The sequence below is a fragment of the Stegastes partitus genome, unplaced genomic scaffold (genome assembly GCF_000690725.1).
Source record: "Stegastes partitus isolate 25-593 unplaced genomic scaffold, Stegastes_partitus-1.0.2 Scaffold224, whole genome shotgun sequence".
NCBI classification, from domain to species: Eukaryota; Metazoa; Chordata; class Actinopteri; family Pomacentridae; genus Stegastes; species Stegastes partitus.
This window is the reverse complement of record NW_007577955.1, coordinates 7,855-31,481: the sequence shown is the minus strand read 5'-3', so window position 1 is coordinate 31,481 and position 23,627 is coordinate 7,855. Positions and strand designations below refer to the sequence as shown.

The 23,627-nt window shown below is 39.9% G+C and overlaps 1 protein-coding gene across 1 annotated transcript; it reads left to right on the top strand.

Moving 5' to 3' along the window:
* Positions 1-59: 59 nt before the first annotated feature.
* Positions 60-23,270, top strand: LOC103356822 (helicase SKI2W). The gene is made up of 29 exons (XM_008281120.1): positions 60-134; positions 474-592; positions 1,034-1,155; positions 1,692-1,809; positions 2,041-2,155; positions 2,285-2,359; positions 2,493-2,546; positions 2,647-2,807; positions 4,628-4,783; positions 4,983-5,128; positions 6,502-6,648; positions 6,738-6,822; positions 6,920-7,026; positions 7,221-7,367; positions 8,825-8,921; positions 9,018-9,230; positions 10,312-10,422; positions 10,543-10,654; positions 10,797-10,915; positions 12,430-12,561; positions 12,811-12,948; positions 13,035-13,139; positions 14,052-14,187; positions 14,293-14,419; positions 15,303-15,513; positions 17,314-17,424; positions 18,590-18,808; positions 20,451-20,591; positions 22,904-23,270. Exons 1-29 carry the CDS (start codon positions 110-112, stop codon positions 23,102-23,104), a joined length of 3,750 nt encoding a protein of 1,249 aa, XP_008279342.1. The 5' UTR covers positions 60-109; the 3' UTR covers positions 23,105-23,270.
* The last annotated feature ends 357 nt before the right edge of the window (positions 23,271-23,627 follow it).

Below are 23,627 nucleotides of genomic sequence, written 5' to 3'. Positions count from 1 at the left end.
AGTTCCTCTGTCGGCGCTAGCTCAGATTGCCAGCGACTTCCGCTTTTCGAGTTTCGCAACTTCCAAGGCGACAGCAACATCTACTTGGTGGCAACTTTTGGCCTCATTTATGAGTGGGGCCATGGAAAGAATTGGTAAGTTGTGGTTTGTTTAATGTCACGTCGGCTCCTTTAATGTGTACATGTACCTGTAGTGCGTTTCATTATGCTAACGCGCCTTGTTCGTGTAGCTGGTGATGATCTGGCTAACAGAGCAGACAGCTTTCTGTCAATCAGTGCTGCATTCAGCAGTCTCATGGCTTACAGATTTAATAATTAGATAATCAGCCATTAACTATAAACATGTATGGTCAGTCTTTCTTGGATGCATACAGGATAGTCGGACGCTCCTCCCTGGTTGCACATTGCGTGGATGCGGACCAGCCTTATGATTTAGTCCATTTATACAGTGTGTTGTTGTTCTTGTTTCTGCAGATGTGCCCCCTGCGGGCCCCATGGATCTGCCGCTGTCCCTGTTGGAAATGGGATGTTCAGGCAGGTTTGAGCTCATCACACACCCAATGCCTGGCCAGCCTTTACCCCCACAGAGCACGGTGAGTAAGCAGGAGCAGGATGACTGTACACATTTACTTATTTGTTGTTAAGAGCAGTCTCATAAAGGTTTGAAGTGTTAGTTGGTAAATGGACTGCACTTATATAGCGCTTTTGGCACTCAAAGCGCTTTACAGTGTTTTCTCAGTCGCCCATTCACACAGGCATTCACACACCAATGGTGACTAGTTGATTGTAAAAGATTTTAGTAATAAAGGGATGTTTGTTAACCCTCTGAATCCCAAGCAAATTCTGTGTGGTTTCTGATTTTTTTTTCCTGCAAAATAAAGTCCCACACCCTCACCTAAAAGGAAAGATAACTCAAAAATTTCAGATGTGCACTATAATATGAGTATGATGCTGTATATCATAAAAAATGAAAAATTCTGCATGAGTCACTGCTTTCATTTACTACATATCTGATCTGATCTCTTCCTGCTCAGCTCCCTCATGGGCTTCCTCCCACCAGCCTGAACCTGGAGACAGAAGTAGAGAAACAGTTTTTACGGGACCCTGCATGGCTTCCTATACACGACACAGACTTTGCCTTCCAGAAGTTTCTCAAGTACATATGACTGTTGATTACCTTGATGTTGCTGGTGAAAAAGCTGTAAATAGAGTTCTATGACTCATAGGGCTGCAACAGTTAGTCAATTACTTGTCAACTTTTAAATTAATTGTCAGCTATTTTGATAATCGATTAATCTGTTTGAGTATTTTTCTTTTTAAAAAAAATCTAAATTCTCCAATTTCAGCTTCCTAAAGATGAGTATTTTCTGATTTCTTTCCACCTCTGTTATCTTGGACTTTGGGAAACACTGATCTGCACTTTTTTTCTACCATTTTCTGACATTTTATATTCCAAACAGCTAAATTATTTACTTGAATAAAAAAATCACCAGATTTATTAACAATGGAAGTATTTGTCTGTTTCATGCCTGTTTGGGAACCCTAAATGTTGTCTAGGGGGGAAAAATGACAGCATACAGATTAATACTTATTAAAAAGAGACAATGATGAGATATTATAATTATTGTGGTTTGAAATGTTAACGACATATATTTGGCGAAGATGTAATTTTTGTGTTGCCATCTTTACCAGGGTGAGTCAGAGAAACGTTAGCGTCGACTCTCTGCTGAATTGCGCTCCGTCTCCGCTTCACTCTGGGCTTTCTGTCGTCAGAGATCCAACCACAGGGATGCTACTGGACTTCACAGAGGTAATGTTTTGGCTTTTTTCCAAATAATTTCACTGCAGCTGCTGATTCTGTTGCATCTATTTTCCTGATTAATTCTGACTGTAATCAAACTAAACATTTTTGAGGTCAGAAACTATACAGATGCCTTGTTCTACACAGCTGCTGAGGAAGCAGAAGGCAATCATTATGGTTCAATGCATTACCAGTTTAAGCAAATGTGTTGGGTCTGTTTCTCATTTCCTTCACTTTTAGGTGTTACTGGAGAACACTGGCCTGTCAGCAAAGAACTCGCTGTCGTTACAACGGCAGCCTGGACCTCCTTCAGAGAGCATTCGAGGGAGCAACACCAACTACCCCTTCCGTCCTGGTGAGATTATTCATTGACCAAAACATTTGTTTTGTAATTTATGCATTCTTCCTTTAGTTTAGATGTTTTCCAGTGAAGAATTTTTACAATTATTTTTCAGTATATTTGTTGTGATGGTGATTTTCACAGGAGGAATGGAGGAACTCACTCTGGACCAAATCAAAAAGAAATCTGAACTGGAGGAGGAAATAGACTTTGAAAATGGTGATTCTTTGTTGTTGTTTTTTTTACATTTTGATTTGCATCTCTGTAGATTAATGTCAAAGATTCATTGTTTTGTTTTGTTTTGGGTTTTTTTTGTGTCTGTTTGGTTGAATTTGTCATGTTCCTTACATAGATTTACTGAGAGTCCCTCCTGGACTTAAAGCTGGGATGGACTTCACTGACAAAGGTTAGATATCATGTTGTCCATTATGCAAAAAAGGTAGTGGTAACATGGTGCAAATGGTAATAATTTAATGGTTTTCTCTTTTTCAATTTGTGTCTTGAAGATGCCAAAGTAGCAAAGGCAGAGGTCAATCTTATGTCGCTCCTGTCTTCGATGGACAAGACTGATTTGCAGCCTGAGGAGGAGGAGAAGGAGGAAAGCAAAGAAAAGAAAGAGGCACCCAAACTACCCAGAACAAACAGTCTGGAAGACCTGGGCATCAAGGTATTTCAAATATTTTTTGGTATCTGATAAAGTACATTTCCTTAGCTTAGAGTTAACACATTAATGATCAGCAGTAAAAAGTCCACATTAACATGGCATCACTGTAGAAATGTAGTAAATTGACAAGTTGGATAATATAGTTTTAAGGCCCTCACTCTATATTTAAAGCACTCATGTATACAAATAGGGCTGCAGGGTGGCGCAGTTGGTAGCGCTGTTGCCTCGCAGCAAGAAGTTTGCTGGTTCGCGTCTCGGTGGGGGCACCGGAATCTTTCTGTGTGGAGTTTGCATGTTCTCCCCGTGCAGCGTGGGTTCTCTCCGGGTTCTCCGGCTTCCTCCCACACAGTCCAAAAACATGTTGAGGTTAACTGGTGATTCTAAATTGTCCGTAGGTGTGAATGTGAGTGTGCTTGGTTGTCTGTCTCTAAGTGTGGCCCTGCGATAGACTGGTTACCTGTCCAGGGTGTCCCCTGCCTTCGCCCTAAGTCAGCTGGGATAGGCTCCAGCCCCCCCACGACCCCAGTGAGGATTAAGCGGTGTATCGATAATGGATGGATGAATGTATACAAATAAATCTGGATCATATTCCATGTACATATAAAATAAGACCAAATGGCACTTTTAACACATAGAAAAACGTATTTTAATTTAACACTTGAAAGACATGTTGAAAGTTGTTTACAGCCAGAAACTGTCAAAACAGAAAGAATCATTGGACTTTCAACTTACTAACGGTCCTTGAACTACTCGTCCATGATGTAGTTCAAAGACTGTGATATTTTGTGATCATTTATCAAAATCACTTTCTTGACTAATATCTCGTTTTAAAAAATGCCATAAACAAGCAGTTGCTTACCAAAGTTAATTACCAAAAGTCTCAAATATATATTTGAGCAGAAAAATAATCTGTTGGTGTGACGGGGCCCCTTGATGTTCACAGGACGTGGATGGCAACAGTAATATCAAGTCATAAGTACAACAAAGAAGAGACTGAGTTATTAATAGTGTCTTTAAAAAAGCAGGGAAAAAAACTGAAATAATGCCAAGTATTTGTGTTGATTAATTATGAGAATTAAAGCGGTTTTTGGATTGGATTGCCGTTTTTGTCCCTTAGCTGCAGTCCAGTGTGCCAACAGTCGTCAATACACATCATGAAATAAATAAAAGATATATACACATATAATAAACATACAGTAGATGTCATTGTATTAGGACTAAAGGTCAATCGATCCTTTGCTGACGTGTGTGTGTAATAGCAGTGAGACCTCCAGCGTGTTTAAAGAACCCAGCAGCTGAGAGAACAAATGATCTCAGATATCTGTTTGGTTTGGCCCTCCTAGTGAAAGCGATTCAGCAGGAGTCTAAACTCAGCATGAAGACAGTCTGCCAGGGTGGCCTCTCTGTGACTCTAACTCCTGTCTTTTGGCAAAGTGTGACAGTCTTTCCCAGCCTATTTGCAGCGTTCAGGGTTTTTATTTGTTGTCCAGTCAATGCCTGAGCTTATTAGTGTTTGTTAGAAAGTTCCTGTTTTTTTTTTTTTAGAACATCTCACATAAATGCATATTGTGTTGATTTGTTTGATACAAATCACAGACAGAAGTCTAACGTAGAGAACTGAGCCACTTGTACCTCATGTGACTGTTTGCAGCTAAATATCAATCCATTGTTTCAGTTCAGACAACATGTGAACTTATCTTGTACACTGAAACTAATCCCAATGTAGCGCAGCTCTGTCTTTTTATGACCTATATTTCACTCTGCTGTTGCCTCTGGCTAAACATTAACTGCGCTGAAGTCCTGTTCTCCTCCTCTGTCTTCAGGATGCTGTATCATCCTCGTCTCCTGCAGAGAAAGGAAAAGACGAGAAATCGAAGCCAAAAGAGAACCCAGAGGAAAACAAGAAGTGGGCCATTCCTGTGAACATAACTTCACCCTGTGAGGATTTCTATAAGCGTATCCCCAACCCAGCGTTCAAGGTGGGGACTCAAGTTATCATCCAGTTAGCTAAAAATATGTCTATTTGTGCCTCTGTTTATGCCCTGTATGTCTCAAAACGTTACACTTCCCCCCCACCTCCTCACTTATTTACTGTCTCTGTGATGAATCACTACATGAAAGCACTGTGGCCAAGCATCCAGTGCTAAATAATGTGTTTCTCTGCCCTCCCCTCGTCAGTGGCCGTTTGAGCTGGATGTTTTCCAGAAACAGGCTGTGCTGAGGCTGGAGGCTCATGACTCTGTGTTTGTAGCCGCACACACATCAGCAGGCAAAACAGTGGTGGCCGAGTATGCCATCGCTCTCTCGCAGAAACATATGACAAGGTGTGTATTTGCTGGTGTAAATTAATTTCTTCTGGCCTCCCTGTGTGTGTAAATGCACAGCTGTACAGTGGGTTAAAGGCTCTTCCGAGAAAGATGGAAGACAGCTGTTAGCTCAGCTTTGAAGTTAGAAAGGAAGGACGTTAGAAACAGACGATACAGGAAAAACGCAAGAAATGTAGTGTTAATACATGAGATACCATAAACAAGAGTGAGACCAAATACGTTGTAAAAATGAATGAATTTAGTAAATCGCAGGATTGTTGTAACGAAGTAGTGCCAGTGCCATGGTGCCCTATTTTGAGGGCTCTGTACAGTATACACACTCAGACACTCAAATACAATAATAAATACAGTGAGCTATATATGAACAATACAGATAATGCAACAACATGAGCATCTGGAGATGAAAGCTGCTTTTTACATATATGACCAAATATAATCGTGGATGTAACAGTGTCAGTTCAACTGCTATCAACCTGTGGCTGTAGGAGTTACTATGGCAACATAATGTTTACATAACACCAGCAGGACTAAAGCAGAAGATAAGCATAATTTGATAATAGATAAGAAGGGATTTTGTGCTGAGTCTTTATTCATCTCTTTAGTATGGTGGACATCTTTATGTTCTAAGTTTTGACACAACCACTGGGTGGTACTAAAGTCAAAGACTTTAAAATTCTAAAGAAGGAGCTATAGGGATTGAATTTGCTTCCTGAAAAACTTTAAAGAAGGCAAAAAGAGGTATTTCTTTGGTTTTGATCATTCAGTTAGCTGCAGTGATGACAATAGTAATTGTTATTGCTGTCATTCTGATGTCAAAAATATTTCTTTAAAAAAAATGTATGGCCCAAGTTTATTTATTTATTTATTTTTAACTTTTTCCTCTATGAAAGAGACATTTGTGTTCTGAAACATCCTTCCTTCACTCATTTTTGCCCTTGTAAAAAGAAAAGTCATGTTTAACAAGGAAAAAGCTTGCTGTTATTAAGAATCTCTTTCAAAATGGCGTCCTGGTCAAGACAAGAAGCCACACAAAATAAGAGGTTATAGACATACTGACATATTACAATTTAAATTAAGGTTACATAAAGATGAAGAGTGTGTTGCAGTATCATAAACACACAAAATATATAACCAAGTGCTTAAAGCGGACTTTTGAGATAAAGAGCTTAGAGAATTTGCTTAACTCACAGAATAATATGTAGTATATAGTTCATGTATAATTAGACATAAGATGTGCAGACTAATGAGTGGCTTTCTTTACATGTTGTTGATTCCCAGACGAACATATCTGAAATCAGACTCCCGAATGTCTGATCAGTATCAAAACTGCATATCTTTCACATTTTGATTTTCTTTCTGGTGTTTCACAGAACCATCTACACTTCTCCTATCAAGGCTTTGTCCAATCAGAAGTTCAGAGACTTTAAAAACACATTCGGGGACGTTGGACTCCTGACAGGCGACGTCCAGCTCAGTCCTGAATCTTCTTGTCTCATCATGACCACAGAGATCCTCAGGTACTCGGACTGCCTTTTTTGTAAATATTAGAGTGATATTTTCATTAAATAAAGGTTCTAGATTCCCTTTTCTTGCTCTCATCTCTTAGGTCGATGCTTTACAACGGCTCAGAGGTCATCAGAGACTTGGAGTGGGTGATCTTCGACGAGGTTCACTACATCAACGACGCTGAGGTCGGGCAACGTCCCGCAGATTTTCCCCTTCAGTTATCTGATGCACTGATGAAATCGAGAATAATTGTTTGTTTCCTCTTCCACTGGTTTTCCTCAGAGAGGGGTCGTGTGGGAGGAGGTTCTCATTATGCTTCCCGATCACGTCAGTATCATCCTCCTTAGCGCCACGGTGCCAAACGCTCTGGAGTTTAGCGAGTGGATCGGGTAGGTGCATCACACTGCTGTCAGCCAAAACCTGAATATATTGTTGAGCAGTAATAGAGGCTGTCGTCTATTTTTAGTTCTCAGACTCACAAAGCTGCTAAAGACTGAGTCACAGGCTCCTAGCATCAGTTGTGTTTTTGTAATCTTTGAAACTCTTTTGTTTTTTCACTTTCTCATTTTCTGTCAATTCCCAGTCGTATTAAGAAGAGGCATATTTACGTGATCAGCACAATGAAGAGACCTGTGCCTTTGGAGCATCATCTGTACACTGGAAACAGCACCAAGACTCAAAAGGAGATGTTCCTGCTGGTGGACGCTGCAGGAAACTTCCTCACTAAAGGGTACAACTTTTCTTTGTTTTTTACTAAGTAATACCTGTTTCAGATATTCTAGTAATCTGACGGCAACTGAACGTGTCGGCTTCGTATCTGGATGCACATCAAGGTCACTTTTCTGTAAAAGTTGCGCCGGCGATCGTACTTGGTCAGACTTAGTAACATTTTCTTTTCCCTTTCAACACTGCAAAAGTCTGACCTAAACTATTACACAGAGGCAGCGGTACTTTGAGTTGTTGTGTGAACTGATTTTGGGAAGGATTTTTCCACATTTCAGCACCAATATTTGTCCTAAAACATCACAGAGAGGCGAAATACACAGTTTGTATGCCAAAATCACAACACACCTTTGTCCCTCACTTTGTTCTACAATTTCAAATCTATTAGGCTACAAAATGAAATTCCATAAAAATAAAAAATTCACTGCAATGAAAATAGACTAACAGCTTAAAGATTAATGATGTTCACCAATAATTAATGGAATCCAAGTTTGTGTGTTTTCTTGACTCGTAAGATGTCAACAAGAGCTGAAGTTGTTGGTGTTGCTCTTAATTGTTTAGGACTATTTCAACTGAGTTTCTGAAATACCAGCAGCGGGATCAATATGAACTTCTCCAAACAGAGAGTTGCGTGCATTTGCGCGACTGGAACCACTACAGTGCTGATACCTTCATTACATTTTTAGAGTTATAAATTATCCTTGAGGGAGCATAGCAAGAGAATCAGTTCAGGTCAAGATCTAACAGAAAGTCAAACTGTGTAGGTCTGCACATCAGCCAGGTGAGCTGTCACTCACTGAATGGTAATTTAGGCCATTGCTTTCAGTGGTTTAGGACTATTTCATTCATTCATTCATTCATTCATTCATTCATTTATTTATTAAATACCTGCAGCATCAGACAGTAGCAGGATCAATATAAGCAGCTCCAAAGAGAGAAAGTTATAAGCATGGAACAACAGCAGTAACTTAATTAATTAGTTATAGTTATAAATGAACCCTAACATGTAGACAGGATTGATCAGGATCGAGCAACAGGCCACACAGTGAACTTTCCTTCACCTCACTTAGGTGAGCAGTAAAATATTGTGTTACTTCTTCGCTGTCCTCAGTTTGAGTCCTGAGTTTTTCTTTTTACTGTTTAAGAAATCATAAATAAACTGGACTGTTGGTTATTTGGACACTTTGATTAGCTGCTTCTAGTTTAGATTTAGTTGGTTTTTGCATTATTATGCATTATACATCAGTTGAAGTTTTGTCTAATATTGCATGAATGATAAATATCATGTGCGTACCGTGGCGTGTATTTCTGACATTAACAGAAAAGTGACTTCTTTCTGACTGACTAGAATACCGTGACTCTTCACAGATTGATGAAGCCAGCAATTTTCCTTATTACATGTCTGAAATGGGCTTAATAGTTACTTTAGGCTACTTCTCATAAAGGAAGTTGTTTCTTGTTCAGGTACTACGCAGCCGTCGATGCCAAGAAGGAGCGCACCAGCAAACATGCCCAATCATTTGGCACGAAAAACACCTCTCAAAACACCTCTTCCAGTCAGGTGATTCCCTTCTGCCATCTCACTGCCGTTTGATTCCCCTCACGCCATCCTCGTGTTTCTTCTTCTGACCCTTCTCTTTGCTTTCTTTCCCTCCAGGACCGAGCAGTGTGGCTCACCCTCCTGCACTTCCTGTCCCAGCGGCAGCAGACCCCGGTGGTGGCCTTCACCTTCTCTCGGACGCGCTGTGACGAGAACGCCCGCTCGCTGGACTCCATGGACATGACGACCTCCATAGAGAAGGCCGAGATCCACTCATTCTTCCAGAAGAGCCTCAGTCGGCTTCGAGGGGGAGACCGGCAGCTGCCACAGGTAAACGGCAGTCAGCAGGGACCTCAGCTATTATAGGCTGCTTTCTGAAGGGATGGTGCGCACTGCTTGAATTGTAATTTCTTCTTTTATGTGAATATTTAATCATTGTCTGGCATCAACAGCTCCCCAAGGTACAATATACATCATAACAGAAGGATAGAAGAAAGCTTCTCTGTTGTAGGGGTATATTTACTGCAGCAGGCGACTTGAATGAGAAGACAAACTGTGAGCAGCATCTGTCTTCTAGTTGAACTGATATGACAAAAATTAGTCAGCAGTTAACATGTCTTTGCTTTATTGTCTCAAGAAGGAAAGATTTTAGCTTTTTGTCTTTTGTGAGATTAACACAAATATCCTAATTTGAGCTGTTAGGTAAAACAACAACTAGCATCTTGAATGAAAGTATCAAAAGATTTAACCCTTACATACGAGGTATTCGAGAAAAGTTTCAAGACTGGTGTCACAAGAGATGTTTTTCAATTCTAAACTACAAGCTACGGTTTTTCCCTTTGAAGTAATCCCCCTGGAGTCTAACACACTTTCCCAGCCTTCTCTGCCACACCGCCATGCACTCCTGGAAGGATTCTTCCGGGATCCTCCGCAGCCCCGTCATCACAGCCATCTTGATGTCATCCATGTCTTCAAAACAGGTCCCCTTGATGACCCCCTTGAGCTTGGGGAAGAGGCAAAAATCCCACAGAGCCAGGTGGGGTGAGTAGGGAGGTTGATCCAGCATGGTGACGTTCTTCTCAGCCAGGAACCGTTGGATGCTCAGGTCGTTGTGAGCAGGCGTGTTGTCATGGTGCAGCAGCCACAACTTGTCAACTCTCACCTTTTCTCATGCACTGAACGAAGCAAACACCGCAGGATCTCTTTGTAGGCTTGCTGGCTGAAGAGGGAAAATCGTAGTTTGGGTTTGAAATATATCTTTTGTGATAACAGTCCTGGAACCTTTCTGACTCACTTCGTAGTCTTAACATTGCCTGCATGTACTTGAATTAATTTCTATTGATGTAGTTTGTGCATACATACAGCAGAATACAGTAATGCAGCTGCAGACTTGTTGATTTCCTTCATTTAGATCTTGGTCATGAGAGACTTGTTGAAAAGAGGAATCGCCGTCCATCATAGCGGGATCCTGCCGATCCTGAAGGAGGTCATCGAGATGCTTTTCTCACGAGGTCTTGTAAAGGTGAGTCAGGCAGGAAGATTAGAAAAAGAAAGGCACACTTAGATGTGCTGCAGTATCAGTCACAAGAATAATATATGCTTTGTCTTCTTGTATTTTCCACATCTTGCCTTCATCTCTCAGGTGCTGTTTGCCACCGAGACGTTTGCAATGGGAGTGAACATGCCCGCCAGGACCGTGGTGTTCGACAGCATCAGGAAACACGACGGGACTGGCTTTAGAAATCTGCTGCCAGGTTTGACGCTCGCTGTCTGCGTTTTCCTCTCTTTCGTCTGAACCAACATTTGCTATTCCCTTTCATCTCCGAGGATGAATTGGAGTTGAGAAAAAACAACAGCGTTTCGATATCTCTTTCATGTGGTGAACCCTGCTTTCAGGGGAATATATTCAGATGGCGGGCAGAGCGGGCAGGAGAGGCCTGGATGCCACCGGCACGGTCATCATCCTGTGCAAGGCCGGTGTTCACGAGATGGCAGATCTGCACGTCATGATGCTGGTGAGGCCTCAGAACCCACTGCAGCGCTTCACCTGCCACATGGGCTCATATTTCACTCTGCCTTTATTAGTCTCCTGGTAACCACTTCTAGATATCTGAAGCAGAGCTCGATCTCCTGCTTATTTTGGCTGTGATTCAAAGAAGGTGTTGCACACCGAGTTATTCAGTTAACATTTAATTACACAGCTGAGGGGGCTACTTTAAGTCAGTCTCTCTCTGTGCCAGTTTGGTTAGAAGCATTTTGATTTCAGTAAGCTCTGCAACACAAATAATTTTCCTTTTATCCATTTACGCTCTGAGAGGAGCTTTATCTTCTTGACTAAATGCAGGGAAGCCAGAGCCTCCTCCTCTGCAGATGGTACAAAATTATTTTTATGTCTTTGCTGTAGTCTTTTCTGCGGTGTTACAGGACTTTGGAGGCTGATCATATTGATTTTTCAGAGTCAGATAGAGTGCAGGCAGGGGGATTTACTGTGTACTTAACTAAAAATCAGTTGTAAATCCTGTTATAGACAAACTCTGAGAATAAATGCATCTTCACTTGTCATTCCTGTGAGCTTCATAAATCACATAATATGAAGTCAGTGCATCAGTGCACTTTTGACCTTCTAGACTCTGAGCAATTTCTGTTTCTGTCTTCACAGTTTTTACTCACTGTGGGGTCATTTTTTATTGCAGTATAAAGTCCTGCACCTCTATGGAAACAACACAACCATGGTTAGAAGGCAAGAGAATTTAAAAAAATCTCTTTTGTGCAGTATGACAGAGTTATTTTTTTAAAAAGCAGTCATACTTATCACCCTTCAGCTCTGTATAAACAGCCTGCAGTTCAGCCAAAACGTCTGAGACTTTTTGCCATGTGTTTATTGCTGAGTCACTAACTACTTCTCTGTTGTGGTTTGAAGTGCAGAATTCTTTTGTGTGGTAACCCTTTTTTTTTTTTTTTTAATGAGATATATAGAATAAAGAGCTTTTGATGAAATGTCAAGCTTCGATTTGATTAATTTTTCCAACAGAACCAGAAGAGAAGCACATGATTAATTGAAGAACTGTCAGAAAGTTAAAAATATGATGATTCTTCCTGTTTTTACAGTTTTTGCTGATAAAAAATTTTAGGCGATTCTTTGAAAATATGGCACACTATTCAAACCCGCTGGCAAGTTTTAGAGTTCAGAGGGTTAACCCTTGTCGACAGTAAAAAAAATAAAAATAAAAAAAAAAGTTTGCCAGAAGATTTCTGCAAGCTAGAAACAGACAACTCTCCAGAAGGATTTGATGCTGTTGGGCTGCTCCAATTGCGCTATTTCACAGACAGATTAATCACCAGAATAACTGAAAAGGCACACAATCGTCATTCACAGCACCACATGAAGTTACGTGATCTGTCCTATGCATTACGGGACCGATTTGCTTTGGGTCTTTTACGCTTAAAGAAAGGGAAAGCTTTCTACAAATGACTGTTATACCTGTGCTGACTTTCCCCGTATTAAGTTTACCCTCCTCGTCTGGCTCAGGGCAAACCCACCATCCTCCACTCCCAGTTCAGACTCACCTACACTATGATCCTCAACCTGCTGCGAGTCGAAGCTCTCCGAGTGACCGACATGATGAGGAGGAGCTTTTCTGAAAGCCACAGAGACACTCAGGTAACTCCGGCAGGATAAAACCCGTTAAGGCTCATGAAGTAACAATACAGGCAGTAAGTAAAAGGCTACGATACAAAATTAGTAAAAACTTTTTTTTTTTTTTTTTGCAGCAACAGTCTCATTTTGTTGTTTCTGCATTTTATTTCTTTCTACTCTTCTTTCTGTCTGTGCTCTTTTATTTTTTAGGTCATGACAGATGTCTTTCCTCTCCTTTTCTTGTCCTAATCTTTGCCTTCCTCCCTTTGTTAGGCACATGAGAAGAAAATCAGCCAGCTGAAGCAGACGTTGTCGTCTCTGCCTCCTCTGGACACAGATGGCCAGCTGTCCGACATGCTGCCGTACTACCACACCATTACCGAGCTGCGAACTACCACAGAGGCCCTGCAGGTACGTTCCCACTCATACAAGATCATACAGCTTTAATCAGCTGCATTTCTATCATCTACATTTCCTCTCTGCCGTCTCATTTCCAGCGCGCCATTCTGGAGTCTGTGAATGGACTGAAAGCTCTGTCTGTGGGTCGAGTCATCGTGATTAACAACAAACAGCATCTCAACGCTTTAGGAGTTATCCTGCAGGTGGGTGGTTGTTCATGTGATCACACTTTGCTTTTGGGATTTAAAGAGTTTTGTGTCATATGAAGCAGTAACAAGTTGTCAGTGCAATGAAGTTTCTCTGTGACTCCATGTAGTGCCATGATTAATTATTTACAGAATATATTAATGAGACACACTCATCACTCGCATCTACTCATACATAGTGAGGGTACAAATGTGAATATACAAGAACAGTTTTTCTGTACAGAAAAATGTATAAAAGAAGCAATATAGTGCAAAAAATAAGTTAAGATTTGCTCATACGAACTGAGATATGTAATGTTAGATGTACAACTTAGTCTGCAAAAAGGGCATGTGCATGTCTCGTGGCTGAACATATTCCTTTTTGGTTCTGCCTGGATGTTGGGTGAATAAATTTGGGAGCACTCAGATATCTCCCTGATGGGGATGATGCATGATGGATAAAACGCTCTCGGTACTGAACATATGATTCACTTTCTTTTACATTTATTTGTGTGTGAAATGACATGTGAAACAAATGAATACCAATTGCATAAGATAAGATGAGCCTTTATTGATCCCACAGTGGGGAAAAGTGCAGTGTTAAAGCAACGAAGGGGACAGCACAAAAATAGAGTGGCATCGGTAGAAAAAAAACCCAAGAAACATGCACTACTGTAGTAGTGCTGATTGAAGTTGAGATGCAAATTCAACATGTTACTAGTCAGGAGAACAACAAACCCATATAAACTCATGTTAACTACTATAGTAGATAATCACTCTCACAACCTGGATAGGTGATGGAGTCGTCCAGCCTGCATGAGTTTGGATTGTGGAAAGAAACTCACATGTCAGTTCAGATGATTGAGCTGTTGTTGTGCTGCCTGTTCCCACATCTGTCTCCAACATCCACCTCTATCCTCTCTGTGGCAGGTGTCCAACGACTCTCTGAACCGCACCTTCACAGCTCTTATTATCTGCGAGAAGGGCAATGAGGAAAAAGACGGACAAGGCAATGACATCGCCACTTTTCCTCACCTCTACAACACGGCTCTGTTCATACCTGAGGGTAGGTTGATGGCTTCTGGTGCAGATGTTGACTCTGCAGAAAGTTTGGCAGCAGAATGAGAATAATTTTCCCTGTTTTTTTTTTTTTTCTTTCATTTTCCATCAGGCCCTTGCAGCCACACCGTGCAGAAGTTGAAGCTTCAGGAAGTCACAGCCATCACAGTGAAAACCCTCAAAGTGATTCCAGACAGGATCATCGATAACTACAACAAGAGGCAACAGCCACGATTCAAGTATGTCGGCATTCCTTGTTTATGCCTTTACTTTGGAAAAGTGTGCTTTACAGACCAACAAACATAAGCCTTGGTCTGAAGGAAAAAAATATTAAAACTGTAATTTTAGCATAAAAAAACACAACAAATTACAAAAGCAAACATACTTTTACTCCAACCAACCCTTTCCATTTGGAGATCATTGCATCATTTGGTGCAACATCAACACATTCAAACCCATGCATTATGAATATTTTGTACATTTTTACGCTCTGTGAAATTTATTTTTTTCTACATATACTAGAATCTGTGCAATATCTGTATTTTTCTATTTCCGGACAAATCGGTGCAAATAAGATAAAACCTATACAATGTTAGTACTTTTTTATAATTTTTTTTTCCTATGAAGGAATCTGTGCAATAACTTTAATTTGTGCAATATTGTACATATTTGTAGAGTTGTTCGGAATATCCATATATGGAAGAACCAGTACTTGTGATTTTTTTGTTTATTTTTATTTATTCTACTGATGTTCCTTACATGTTTGATTATCATCTCTGCTGCTGTAACACTGCAAATTTCCCTAACAGTGGGAAAAGTCCTATTTTTCTTACCTTATTGTATCTTATCTTGTAAAACTTGTTTTAAGACAGTTGGTACATTTTCAGATTTTTTTTCAAGAGACATAACACATTTATTTGTGTGGTGTTACTGGCTTACATAGCCATTCTGTAAATTACCTATAAGTCTAGACATAATGCTATAAAACTACCTTAAAAACATGAAATATATCACAAATCTGAAATCGTTGTATTTCTGTATCTCAGCACTGAAGCGCCGTTCTCCCTTTCTGTGTTGAGTTTCCTTTTTAACCGTCTCTATCACTCCATCCTGCTTTTTTAGGCATGACCCTCCCGGCCAAGCCATCTCCACGGCGACACAAGAGCTCCTGCGATTGGCCGAAGCCAACCCTGGCGGCATGGCAACCCTCGATCCCGTGAACGACCTCCAGCTGAAGAGTGTCGATGTGGTGGAGGGCTCCATGAGGTGCCGCGTGCTGCAGGACAGCCTCAGGGAGTTCAGCTGCATCCACTCGCCCACCTTCGCAGAGCAGGTGAGTGATTGTGTGTTTGTGGTCTGAGTGTTACTCGAGTTGTGTAACTAAATCTGTGTACTTAGTCACATTTAAATTATTAAATTGAAAGGTAAATACATGTTTTAATCCTCTGAATCCAAAGCATTTTCTGGACATTTTTTTTGCACATGTTGCATTTTTACTCACTGTGGGCTAATTTTTTACTGCAATATAAGAAGAACCAGAACTTCTGTGGAAACAGCACAGCTATAGCTAGAAGTAGAGAGAATTCAAAAATATCTTCTGTACAGAATGACGCAGCTAGAATGCCATGACTCATAACAAATGGAAAAAGCGATGGCAACATTTATTTTGATTTTTCATTTGACAAAATTGGAAAAAAAAAAATCCTGGAATCAACATGAACAGTATTTTTCTTTTTGTTTTTTTTTTTTTGCCGGTGTTGGGCACCACAAGTGGCTCTACACTTTACTACATATGTTTTTAATCTGATTCCATACTTTCTTCCTCTCTGGTCTGTGTCAACACTGCCTGCAGTTCAGTCGAAAACTCCTTGAATTTCTGTCACTTTCACTCACAGCCAAGTCAATGTAGGCTTCAAGCTTGGTATTTTAGTCTTTTTTAAGGTATGGCAAAGATAAACTTTATTTATTTTTTATTTTTTTAAATGAGACAAATAGAATAAAGTGATTTTGATGAAATATCACAATTTTAGGCTTTGATTTGATAAGAAAAATTTCCGAAGGTTCATCAGAAAGTTTCAAATCTGACGCTTCTTTCTGTTTTTAAACTTCCTAGCTGATAAATGGTTTGGTTTTGAGGATTTTTAGAAAGATTTTGAAACCTGCTGGCCGCATGTGGGGTTCAGAGGGTTAATGTTAGGGTACAGGTTGGGGTCAGGTACATAGTAAGTATGGTTCAGGTTGGAGTAAATCTCCAGAAAATGCATGTAAGTCAAAGTAATCTCTCAGCTGCTGGTGTTGACATGTTCAATCACTGATTTCATCCCAGAAGAAAGCACTCTTTCTAACTTATGTGTATTTTTGAGACACTCTACAAAGACAAACAAAGAGACGAGTGTTTTAATTTCAGCGTTTGTTATTAAAGACATCAGATTCCTTTTGTGCAGCAATTGCATATTTATGCAGCTAATTAACATCACACCCTTACATAAGACACTTACTTTGCAATTGTCCCCCGCTTTGATGCCGTCTCTCGTTTCTTTCTGTTCATCGCAGCACCAGTTTTCTTTCTTCCTTCCATCATTTCTCCTGCACTTTTTCAATAATAACATCAGAACTCCAGCCTGAGACTCCTGCCCCTCAGTTGTCTCTCCCTGTCTTCCCTGGCAGCCTCACTGAGGAGTTAAGATGGGACAATGTGAGCTGACTGTTTCTATAATTACACATATAGGCTCATAGCTGCAGCTCATCGCCATCTCACGGTCACAGTTTGCCATTTGAGCCGGCTCACACGCACTCCTCATCACTTGCAAGATAACAAGCTCTTACTCACTGTATCTGCTCTTGTTGTACATTCACACCTTCTTTTGTCTTTATTCAACACCGTGGCAATCAAAAATCAGTGGTTAATGCAGTATACACTACAATGCAAGCTGTTCATTTGCTGTAATTAGCCGCAGCAGGTTTTATGCATCAACCGAGATGCTGCTGTGTGCCGGCAGTGAGAATCCACTAACAACAGGCAGCGTTTGTCCAATACAATGCAGCGTTTCTTTTTTTTTTGTTGCACTGAAATCAGGTCAAGTGCTGCAGTTGTGTAGTCGTGTTAAGCAACGTGTCTGTCTGTGTGTTTTAGTTTGCCCGGGTTCAGGAGAGGATGAGTGTTCAGGAGGAGCTGGACCGGCTGCTGTTCCTGGTGTCGGATCAGTCGCTGACTCTGCTGCCTGAATACCACCAAAGGATCAAGGTTTGGAGCCGGTGTTTTTCTGCCAGGGACTCAACAATTAAAATGTTCAAGCTTCCAGCAAATTTGAAGATTCTTTCTTTTGTTTTCTATGAGTGTAAACTGAATATCTTTGATTTTTGAATGTTTAGTCACACAAAACAAGACATTTGAAGATGTCACGATGGAGTTCAGAAAAATGCAACCATCATTTTTCACTATTTTCTAACATTTAGAAGACTTTTGATTGATTAATCAGTAATTGAAATAATCAGTAGTTGGAGCCCTTGTCCCATCAGTCTGCAGAGTGATTGCTTTATTATGTACATTGAAAATCTGACTGTAGGTCCGTATGTTTGTGTGTCATTCATCATCAATATTTTTATATTTATTTACCATCTACATTTACATTTAGGCCTGTAGTATACAGTACATTTGGTTTAGTTTTGTTACAGCTAAAAATATAAATTATTTTCCTTCATTACTGATTCGCCTGGTAGTTAATTTTTAATTTGTGAGCCATAAAATGCTTAAAAGTCCACATTACAACTTAAATTGGTTATTTTGGCTCATCAATTATCAAAAACCTGACATTTGTCTCAGCTTTTTTTTTTTTTTCAGCATTTTTGCCTCATTCATGTCCTGATTGATAATTAGTGTTCAAGCTGTGATTGATGAACTAGCCAATTGTCAACTATATTATCAATTATCAGTTGTTTCAGTACTGGTTGCTGGAGAATAAATCTTTGAATATTTGCTTAGATGCCTAATAAAATGTGTCAGCCATCAAGATTTAGCGCTTAAATCTACACTTTGTACCTGGTCACTAATTAGCTCCGCTTAATAACTGCGTATTATCTCAAAGTACAGGTTAAGATAAAGAGAATGTCAATATTTGAACTAAATTTAAATAGTTAAAGTTTAACATGAGCAAAAACATCAAATAATTGTTAAGATATTTTAGTTATTTCGCTAAAAACAAAAATGTCATCTTCCTAGCAGGACATTGTAATTCATCCTCTAAGAACCATTAATTTTCAAACAAATAGTTGTTGAGATATTTCAGTCTGGATCCAAAAGTCACAGATCAACTGATTAACTGTCATTTCCACAGACTAATTGCCAGCAGCCCGTTGAAAGTTTAGCTCTGCTGATCCTTATCAAACACAGAGGTTTTTGTCTCCTTCAGGTCCTTCAGTCTCTGCAGTACATCGACAGCAGTGGAGCCGTGCAGCTCAAAGGCCGAGTAGCTTGTCAGATCAGCAGCCACGAGCTGCTGCTTACCGAGCTGCTGTTCGAGAACGTCCTGAGTCCACTGGCACCGGAGGAGAGTGCCGCCCTGCTGTCCTGTTTGGTCTTTACTCAGAACACACAAGTGGAGCCGCACATCACTAACACGCTGCAGGAGGTGAGGTTTGAAAGACATTTTATCTTTTTTTTTATTTTTTTAATTTTAAGCAGAAAGAATCACCTGATTTTTGTGACAGTCCTTGACAGACTCATCTGTGACTTATTGTTTAGTCGGAAAACGTAATCTGAGCCTAAAATCAGGATAATTTGTAAAAATCACTTTTTTCTGCATGTTGTATTTAGATACGCCATTAGTTTTAACCACATTCTGGAACAAACAAAAAAAAGCAAAAAAAACATACAAATTCTGCACTTCTTGGTGCAGTTATGAAGCCATTAGTGACTCAGCTGCAACCAACAGCCACATATCAAAAATTCAGACTTTTCAGCTGAACTGCAGGCAGTGTTTACACAAAGCAGATAGGAGACAAGTATGGAAACAAATTAATATTGCATAAGATCCATACTGTGAAGCATTGTCATTTTTTCAGAATTAGTAACTTGGTAAATTTAATTTGATGCGTTCAAATTGGTGATTTTGTCTGATCAACTCTCAAAAACCTGCACCACAAAATACCAAAAGTAGATATTTGTATCATGGGTCATTTTCTGGCATTCTACTTAAAAAGCATAAAAATGAGTAAAAGATCTAAAGTCTTTCAATGTCCATCAAAAAAAAGTGAAAATCTTCACGTTCTAAAACCTGGGATTTGTGATTTTTTTTTGTTTTTTTTACAGCATTTTTGCTTTATAATAAATGTCGTCAGTGATGATCAGTGTTTAAATTTGATGTCAGCAGTTTGTTCAGTGACTGATCAACCAGCCAATAATCAACTAGTTTAATCTAAAGATATTTAGTGCTGAGAGTCAATGTTGTAACTCTTCACATTTTAGAACCTGGAGTAATTTTTTTCTTTTTCTTTTTTCTTTTTTAAAAAAAATCATTTACCCCTCATAAAGTCTTAATTGATAATCAATGTGTTAAAATTTGATGTACATGATTGATCAGCAAGCCAATTGTCAGTTCATTGTTTCTGAACTAGTTGACGGAGATGGAATCTTTAAAAATTTGTTTAGGTGTTTCATGACAAGTGTGAGGAAGAGACGTGTTGATTCCATTTTTAATTTTTAAAAAAAATCAATGAAATTCAACTTTTTTATCTTTTTATTTTTTTTTTTTATTATAACTGTATCATACTGCCATTTTTGGGTTCTCTCTACTTCTAGTCATGGTTGTGTTGTTTTCATAGAGGTGCAGGAACTTATATTGCAGTGAATAATGAACCCACAGTGAGGACTCTGTGGAAACTCAGTCACAAACAAAGTCACTCATGTTGTACAGACTTGATGCATAACATCCTGCAGAAAGGACAACAAGAACACTTCACTTGAGTCATCCCAGTCACTGAGTAAATCACTCATTCGCCTTTGCTGCGTCAGTGTACAGAGCTGCCCCGACATGAAAGTGCTTTATGAGGGCTTGAATTAATAATGACTTAAGTAGCAGTTTCTAAGTCCTCCTGTCAAAAAGGAGTAAAACACCATGGCGCAGTTTGCAAAACTGATTTCCTGGACATAAATGACAAGGTCACCCTGTTAATGCAAAGTGAAGAGCAGCTTGTAAAACGTAAATGTGTGTCTGGCAGTTTCTTACCCACTTTATCCTGTTATTTCTTTCTTGGTGTTGCTTTTTATTCCAGGGCATTGATAAGGTATTGTCAGTCGCCAAGCGAATCGGGGAGCTGCAGCGGGAGTGTGAAATACCTCAGACCGCTGAGGAGTTTGTGGGCCAGTTCAAGTTTGGTCTGACGGAGGTGGTGTACTGCTGGGCCAGAGGCATGGTGAGGTTTAACATGTGATGCATCTGGTGTTAGGATGCTGTCTTCATCTGGATAAGATCAAATGCATAGTAACGGGGCAGCCAAACAATTGTACTTATTAAAATGATCGTAGTCATGCAGACTAGTGAAAACAGTTATACTTGTGCATCTCTGATTGTAAAAAAATGTCTTTTTTTTCCTATGTATTTTTTTTCCAAAAGGTACATTCACATTTATTCTATATTTATTACATATAGAGTGAAGTATTCCACATATTTCTGTCTTAATTTGGATTATGGCTTATAGTTCATGAAAATCTGAAATTCAGTATCTCAAGTTATCAGAATAGAAGGTCCAGTGAGTCGACTGGCCAATCAAGCACAGTAATATCATTTTTCTGTAAACCATTGGATGGTAGTTTTGCCTATGTGGGCAGCTGCTCAGTCCTGCTGCAAAAAGAAATCTGCATCTCCATAAAGCTTATCAGCAGATGGAAGCATAAAGCGCTTTAACATCTCCTGGTCGATGCTGTTTTGAGTAAAGATTATGGTTAAAAAAAAAAGAAAAAAAAAAAAGGCCTGAAATATTTCACTTTAAATGTAATGAGTGTTTTCACTTCTTAAAATAACTGATGGAAAACATAAAACTTTTTTGTGATGGTCTAATTTTTTGAGATGCACCAGTGTGCCCTCTGTTGCTCTCAAAGCAGCTTTGCAGAGTCCATATCAGCCTTTGACAGATTGATTTGAGCAAGCTTTGTAAGACTCTGGTGGGTTTAGTGGAAGTGCACAATTGTATGCTGCTAAACGGACAGTTTAAGTCCTTTGAAGACCCACAGTTGACATGTTCCCAGAGTGGTGTTCTGCTCTGGACCAGGTCAGCAGAAAAACATTTTAGCCACTTAAAAAGAGGTCCACCCAAAAAAAATGTACTGTGTGTAAATGTACGCTACATTTAGAGTATTCTCACTGCTTTACCTTGGCGTCACTGCAGGTTCTGAACCTTACAACTTCTGTATTCCTACACATAAGTGCCGCCATTCTGCACACTGTTCTTCACTGCACAGCTGTTCCAATTCAAGCAGTTTGAAGTAGCTAAACACTTCACATCACCTCACAAAACCCCACTTCAAAGACACTAAACTACCCCTTTAATGCGGGTGTAAATGTATGCTAAACACATGGATGTAGGATCAGACGGGCGCCTGCACGTCATCATGAGGCGGTTTGACTCAGGAAAGTGTAAATGCAATCTGTGGAGTTTCTTAAGAAAAAGATCCACCTTAATCCAGCTAACAAGTAATCAGGGTCACCTGCTCTTTCTCCACTAAAAGACAGAAAAGGGTATCGCAAACTAATGCTAATCCACCAGCTGTGACTGGTGTGCATCTTTAAATCCAAACAATGAGGGTTGAAACCTGATGAAGAGAAACTTATTAATGAAAAGATCAGATGTCAGTATCAAGATAATGTATCAAATTATAGATTACATGGTGTAATACCAGCTGTACATGGGGCTGATTAATTTATTATTATTATGATGATGATGATTATTATTATTATGTGTATAGGAGAAATCACACAGCCATCTCAACCCTGAAACCCATCGAAGGGATTAAAAGGCATTTTGCTTTGAAGAAATCACTAAAATTACACATTTTTTTAGAAAACAGAAACAGTAAAACCTGAGAGAATCCCCTGATTTCCAACTTTCTGATGGTCTTTAAACTACTCGTCTGTAATGTGCATTTTTATCAGAAAAAATAGTCAAATCGATGCTTAAAGTTGTGATATTTCATCAAAAATCATAATCATGTCATTCTACGTCTTATTTGAAGATCAACCAAAAACAAAGCATTTCCAATGAACAGTCTCATCACAAAAGAGTTTATGTGTGATCGACTGAGATTGATCAGTTTGTCCCCTGCAGCTGTGTCTCTATTTTCCTAATGTTACACTGTTCTGTCACTTTTAACGCCCACAAAAGTCCAGATCTTAAAGCTACCTTCTGATGATGTCCTGGTTTGTGGTCACGGCTTGTGTTTCTTGTTCAGTTTGTGGAGTCTTGAGGGACATTTGTGAGACCACAGACAGAGAGACGGGGCTGCATCAAAGCTTCAATTTATCAATAATTGGTTAATAGATATAAAGATACCAATAAATGCCAAATATCGGCCATGATGATCGGTCTATCCCTAGTTTTTACTGCACTTCACTTCATTTACAGAGTGTCTTACAGAAGCAATCATCACTTTGTTATAGAATCAACTGTTTACTGGTGTTTTTTCTTAAAACACTTCAACATCAAGACACTTAACTCCTCTTCTATCCCAGCCCTTCGCAGAGATCGCCCAGCTGACTGACGTCCAGGAGGGGACGGTGGTCCGCTGCATCCAGCGCCTGGACGAGGTGCTGAAGGAGGTGCGTCAGGCCGCCCGCATCGTGGGAGACTCCGTCCTGGGCAGCAAGATGGAGAAGGCGTCCCTGTCCATCCGCAGGGACATCGTCTTCACCGCCTCCCTCTACACCCACTGAAGTGTTTCTTTGTGTGCAAAGTGTGAGACAAATGGAGGAGCATCTGGGGAAGGTTGGAGGTGTGATGTTTACATGAAGAAGGGACTGATTTTAACCAACAGACCAAATGAACATGGAAAATGTGGATTGTAATTTATTGTACAGTAATAAAATCTGTATTCAGAAACCTGTCTTCCTGTGATTTCTGTTTGTAGCATCACCAGATTATTTTGACCTTCTGCAGCAAAAAAATTACACAGAAAATCTGCCAGAAGAATCAATTGAGAACTGACGTGGGTCAAATGTCACGTAAGGAAGGAAATCCACCCAGTTCAGCCTCTTTGTTGCGCTTTAATGGGATGTTCCAGCCTGTGCGTTTTTTTTTCTTCCCCTCTCCACAATCCAGGCTGTCGCTTTAAGGCAACGATAGCTTTGTGTCTCGTTAATTCAATGTACGGCGACGCGTTAGCGGAGAGACCTTATTAGAAGCGGCCACACAGAGAGGAGAGAGAGCAGACCTGTGCGCACGCTGACGCACGACTGC